The 6,273-nt window shown below is 55.7% G+C and overlaps 1 protein-coding gene across 2 annotated transcripts; it reads right to left on the reverse strand.

Moving 5' to 3' along the window:
* Positions 1-1,570: 1,570 nt before the first annotated feature.
* Positions 1,571-5,618, reverse strand: LOC120678488 (probable endo-1,3(4)-beta-glucanase ARB_01444). 2 transcript variants are annotated; one of them, XM_039959696.1, is made up of 3 exons: positions 5,317-5,527; positions 4,493-4,579; positions 1,571-4,280 (listed from the first exon to the last, which is right to left on the reverse strand). In XM_039959696.1, the coding sequence occupies exon 3, from the start codon at positions 4,018-4,020 to the stop codon at positions 1,765-1,767; it is 2,256 nt and encodes a 751-aa protein (XP_039815630.1). In that variant the 5' UTR covers positions 4,021-4,280; positions 4,493-4,579; positions 5,317-5,527; the 3' UTR covers positions 1,571-1,764. The 2 variants fall into 2 exon arrangements, 1 of the variants encoding a protein (XP_039815630.1); XR_005676609.1 differs by having other exon boundaries at positions 4,147-4,280; positions 5,308-5,618.
* Positions 5,619-6,273: the final 655 nt, after the last annotated feature.

Genomic DNA, 6,273 nt, shown 5'->3' on the forward strand with positions numbered 1-6,273 from the left:
AGATCTTTAAAACAAGACCACACTTGCCTATGTTTGCACGATATTTTTTAAAAATATTTTTTAATACTAAATAGTGAATTTTAGATTTTGGGAACAAATATTTTAGAACACAAACAAATGATTATTTTCTACGAACAATAAATTAAATGTAATGAACAAATGATAATGTACAACGAACAAAATATTACACACCGCGAATATTTAGTTGTATAGAGTAAATAACATCGTGAACAAATGGGTCAACATCACGGAACAATTTAATCTACACAGCGAACAAATAATTTAGCATTGCGAACAAATTAGTTACACGCAGACAAATAATTTTACGTGAAGACAAATTAGCATATAAAAAAGAACTAATTTTTTTTTCACATACTAATGTATGAATCTACAATATATATAAATTAGTCTACATTGAGTATGAATCGCTTTTAAATGTGAACAAAAGAATATGCAGGCTTATTTATATATTAAAATAAATCTTTATATGCAGGCTTAGAGTAAAAAAGGAAAAAGAAAAAAGAATGAAGGAAAGAAATAGAAAGAGAAAAGAAAAGGAAACAATTGGAGCAGTATAGTGAAAAAATAATAAACTAAAAAGAAGATAATGTTCTGCCATGCGTATGTGCATGTTGCATGCAACTGGCCAACTAAATTGTATGCGGATGCAATTGAAAGAGAAAGTAAAACCTGGGCATAATACCTGCATGTGATGTTATTGGGCCATGAAATTAAAAACGGCCCAATATGTGCTTCGGGCGATGGATCTGATATCTGTAGCCTAGGCGATATATAGCATTTCCGGCTGAATGCTGCGGCTGCGGAGATGCTAGTACCCGTACCTCCCCGCCCAAGATGGTAGGCGGCCCATCAACACATGTTGTCAGCCCACTTACGCCCGCGCAGGCCGTCTGGCGACAGAAATCTTATACAAAACAACCAAACAGGGCCCATCTTCCGCTAGATTTTTAGTCTATATACGTCTTCTACTGTTTGAGATCCGTGCGGCAGCTCTAATTATACCAGAATAGCCTAGCACGTGTGCAGAATGGGACGTGCACACACAGAGGCCCTGTTTGGTTTTCTTTGCTAGGGAGTACTAGAAAACTTTGACTACTAATTACGGTGTTAAACAAAGTCAATTTACAAAATCAACTCCAGAACACCTACGCTAGGAACCCTGAAAAATCTAATGAGGCCTTTGATCGCGTGATTAGAGAATGGTTACTGTAGCATCAATGTAGCCAATCATCAATTAATTACCGTCATTAGATTCGTCGTGAAAAGTTATACACATCCCTAAAAAGATTTTACAAATAAACTTTATTTAGTACTTCATGCATGCGAGATTCCTTTCTCGACTTATGTGCACTAGGGTTCCTTTATTATTTTTTTGGCGGTACCTTTATTGTTCGAATAAAAGCGATTTAAGCCAAGCATCGTGATGGTCGCGCAACAGCCTCCGCTGCAACCATTTCGCAAGCAGCAAGATACTGGCGCTTTTTGTACCATCGCAACACGCGTTTTTTCCTATAATCCTATGCATTGCACGCATCGCCAACAACTCAACTCACGGCAGTATAATGACTTTTATTTCAAATATAAAAGTGTGTACCATCGTGATGCGTGCGTGGACACAGCATCGTATGACTTTTCAACGTATCCAACACTCTCCTCAGTCTCTCTCTCTGCTCCACGGACCACCACAACGGGCATGCAGAGCAGGCAACGGTCACCCGCTGGCCCTCAGCCACCGGTCAGATGTCAGTGGCAGTACTGGCGGTACCAGCAGCAGCGTCGGAAGCCGTCGCCTCCGTCCCCGACGACGCTGCCGCGGCTGTGGAGCCACCAGAGCAGGTTGGTGAGCGAGTTGCCGTCGTCGTGCCCCGTGAGCGCCCGCGTCTTGGCCAGCGCGGCGTCCCGGTCGTAGACCCCCTCCAGCGCGTACACGAACCCCTTCCACCCTTCCCCGACGCCGTCCCGCGCCAGCGCCGGCTCCGTCCACGCCACCAGGTCCCGGACGAACGCCGCGTCCGGGAACAGCGCCTCGCTCACGGGCAGCAGCGGCAGCAGCTGGATCCCCAGCCGGCACTCCCTCCACTCGGGCGGCGCGAACCACAGCCCGCTGTCGCGCTTGTTCGCCCACAGCACCCCGACCACGCGGTTCGCCGCCGCGAAGTCCTCCTCGTAGATGCCCTCGCCGGCGCGCACGTGCCACCACGTCTGCGCCGCCAGCGCCTCCAGCGCCGCCAGCGTCGCGCCCAGCGACACCAGGTGCGCGTCCCCGTAGCTGAGCCCCACCAGCGCCGCCGAGTAGTAGGCGCCCACGGCCTCGCTGGTGCTCTCCTGGTTGCGCCCGTCCGCGAACTCCGTCAGCCCGCCCGCCCACGAGTGCAGCTTCCACAGGTCGAACATCCGGAGCCGGGTGAAGCTGCCGCCGGCCCGGTTCCGCGACAGCGTCATGAAGTCGGCCACCATGGCGTAGGCCTGGGGCATGTGCTTGCGGCCCCAGCACGGGTCGATCTTGGCCAGCACCGCGATGGCGTAGAGGAAGTAGCCCAGGTGGTAGTGGTGGTCGTTGTAGATGCCGAACCCGAAGTCGGCGCCGGAGTCCCGGAGCCCCTGCAGCGTCACCAGCCCGCCCCACTTGGCGTCGTAGAAGAAGCCGTTGCCCTGGAAGCTGCCGTCCAGCCACGGCGTGACGGTGGCCCGAAGGAAGCTCTGCACCGCGGGGATCAAGTCGGGGCACCCGACCTCCTCCGCGATCAGCGCCAGCCGCGCCGCGCGCGCCACCGCCTTGCCGTAGAAGTAGGACGACGTGGTGGTGATCGGGGCGGACGCGAGGCCGGCCACGTCGCCGCGGAGCGCGGCGGCCACCTCGGCCACGCCGTCCTCGGCCACGCCTCGCGTCGAGTGCCACGTGGGCGACACCGGGTCGGCGCGCAGCGCCCACGCGTCGCCGACCACGCCCACCAGGTCGCCGTCGATGCTCCGGTACCGGAAGTCGCCGAGCACGCGGGCGCCGCAGTCGTCGGAGAGCAGCCGCAGGTGGAGCGGGTGCGCGAGCATCAGCAGCTCCCCGTGCCCGGCCGTGCGCCACGAGTAGTCGACGCAGAAGGGCCGGTCCAGCGCGGCGTGCCCCGCCGTCGGGAAGCAGCCGCTGTAGCGGTCGAGGACGGGCTCCATGGACGCGTCGGGGAGGTAGGCGACCCGGATGGCGCCGGCGAACCCGGGCGCCGAGAGCCGCGTCGTGGTGCCGGCGTCCTGCGCGAGGCGGATCGGCGCCGACGCGTAGAGGAGGAACGTCTGGCCGCTGTTCATCCCGAGGCGCCACTTGGTGCCGGCGCCGTCGCAGGCGGCGACGTCGACGAAGGCGTGGACGGACGCGACGGAGACGTCGACGGGCCCCGCCGTGGTGACGACGGTCACGTAGGGGCACCCGCGGACGAGGTGCGCGCGGAGCGCCGGGGAGACGTCGAGCGTGACGGAGAGGTCGTCGAAGGCCGCGACGCGGTGGCGCTCGCCGCCGCTCCCCGCGGCGTCGGAGACGGTGAGGTCGGCGACGAAGGTCTGGATGTCGAAGGACGGCGAGTGGTTCCGCGACGGGTAGCAGACGTCGAGCGCCGCCCCGCCGGGGGAGCGCACGGAGTAGGGGTGGAGGTACTCCGGCTGGTCCCCGTTCTTGAGGACGAAGTTCTGGAAGAAGGAGTTGGTGGGCAGCGGCGCGGCGAGCAGCTGCGGCGCGAAGAAGCGGGACGGGTCCGGGAGGACCGTGGAGGCGGCGCGCGGGAACACGTGGCCCCCCGGGGCGTGCTGCAGCGGGCGGTGGCTGCCGTGGTGCGGCATGGTGGGGGAGGGGGAGGGGAGGAGCCCCGGCGGCGGCGGCTGGATCGGAGGCGGAGGGGGGAGAGGAGGAGGAGGAGCGGGAGGGGTGGGCCTGGGCCGGGAGAAAGCGAAGGGGGGCCTGGAGGTGAGGAGGCGGGAGAGGGTGTGGCCCAGCTTCTTCGTCCACTTCCGCATCTCGCTCGCTGGTGGTTATATAGCGCTGCTGGATTGGGCGGGCTGGGCTTGATCTGGCAATTTTTATTTTTCTTCTTCCTGATGTTTTTGCTGTATTTTCCCTTTGGTTTTGTGCCGGTTTTCCTGGTATTTTTGGATCTTTTTCGTGCTGTATAGTTTGTCTAAGCTTTGACAGGGCCACAGCGGTGATCTGTCTGACAATATCCGCCGGATGGATGCGAGGCGACACGTCGGCGCGCGTCGTGGAGATCGTGCAGTTCCTGCGTGCAAGAATAAACAAACACTAAAAATCTTGTGATGGATCGGTTGATGGACAGACAGAGACGGCTAATCACAATTCACAGCGGGCGAGTGCTTGGGTGCTAAGCATGGAAACCACGAGGAACGGGAGGCGGTTTCAGTCTCGGCCAGATCACTGCGCATGCGTGGACACGGAGGAATTTAACGCGGCATGGAGGCGGAGACCGCGTACCTTCATGGGCCGGGGGTCGGGATCCTATCGCCGGCGGTGGTGCGGCGGCCGCGCGTGAAGAGCGTGTCGTCGTCGTCCGGTCGGTCCCTGCGTGCGGGCACACCAAACAACAATAAAGATAATAATAATGCGACGATATATACTAGTCCATCCATTTTTATTTATACACTGTGTTATATTTATCCTAAAACAGATTTAGCTAACTTTAATCAGATCTATAGAAAAACAGGGCAACACTATACTAACCGACAGATTCACTATCAACATATATTTCATGGTGGATCCAGTGTAATAAATTTAGTATCGTAAATGTTATTATTTTTCTATAAATAGTCAAAGTTGATCAGATTTGATTTAGAACAAACCTAATGTGACATGTAAGTAAAAATTAGAGTAAGTAACTGTATATGTATAATGTTAAATTTGATTGATGGGCACGGCATGGAGAGGCGATGAATTAGCGGCTAAGCGTTGAAAATGCGCGCAATAATGACACACGCGGCCGTTTGCAATATAATACAGATCCGGAGGGGCGGAGGGACGATGGAGAAAAATGGGTTTTCTCTGCACAATCATTGTACTACTAAGAGGTTTCTATAGTTTGCAATATAATACAGATTGAAGATTTATAGTTTGCATGAAAAGATTGGTTTGCACCTGATATGTTAAAAAAAATACTAACTAGCTGATTTAAATCAAAGCGGGGAGAGGAGACGACGACTGGGAACAGGCAAAGAGATCGCCGGCCGGCCGGCCGGAGCAACCAAGCGGTTCCGGCGGTCTATTACTAACTGTTCCGGCGGTCTATTACTAACTTTGTTTACCGTCTGAGATGGATCAGGGACGCCGTCCGCCGTCCGGCAGGCCGTCCGGGCCGGCTCGAAGCGGAGGTGGTGGACGTCGTCGATGGTGGAGCGGTTGCGCTCGAGCTGGGGGCTGGCCGATTGATTGTCCTGGCAAGTGCCCAGAGCCAGAGGGATTACCCGCGGGCGGGCAGGTAGTTCGGTGCCCGGCAGGCGTCCGTGTGTCGATCACTCGACGCCCGTCCCGTCGGGCATGGAGGGCGCACGCAACTGCCGAGAATAAGGGACAAGGAAGGCCATGTATGGCAAGTTGTCCCGCGTCGTAAGATTGGCACCACCGGGCCCGGGAGACCGGGAGGGTGATTCCCGGCCGGGGGAAGCAAGCAAGGCATGATGGGCGTTGGCGCGTTGCCGTGGCGGCGACGGCTTGCCGGCGAAGCGATGGAGGGGGGCATTGGCAAGGCAAAGCCGGCCGGCCGGCCGGCCGGGAACGCCAGGGGACCTGCTGCTTCCCGCGATGAAGGGAGCAGCTTAATTAGTTTTCATCTACCAACACCAATGGACAGAAACAGATTAGCGCCAAACAGCACGCATAGCTTAGCTTCATTCCCGCGGCGTTTGCTTGCTCGCAAAGCGAGCGCAAAGCCAGCCTGCCACGGCAAGGCCCGTTGGTAACTTGGTCTTGGATGCTAGTATTGCTTCGTTTACCTCGGTCGGACACAACTGCACGGAGGAAATTAGTCTTTTGAAAGACCAAGGGAGGGAATTATTCGTTTGAAAAAAAAATCGTTTCAAAAAAAAGGGAGGGAATTATTTAGGCAACGTTACCCTCTCTGGGCTCAATTAGTGAGCTAGGTCTTTCCCTTAGCACACGCTCTCACGGGCTGCTGGCAAGTGGAGCTCGCTCTCAGCCAGCAGACCAGGGATCGAGCCCTACTACATACTTCTGCTAAGCGCAACGCGGAAGGCGGTCTGCCC

This window comes from Panicum virgatum, chromosome 2K (genome assembly GCF_016808335.1).
Source record: "Panicum virgatum strain AP13 chromosome 2K, P.virgatum_v5, whole genome shotgun sequence".
Classification (NCBI taxonomy): domain Eukaryota; kingdom Viridiplantae; phylum Streptophyta; class Magnoliopsida; order Poales; family Poaceae; genus Panicum; species Panicum virgatum.

Coding starts and splice junctions, on each gene's coding strand:
- LOC120678488 (XM_039959696.1), bottom strand. CDS start 4,020: ATGCGGAAGTGGACGAAGAAGCTGGGCCACACCCTCTCCCGCCTCCTC.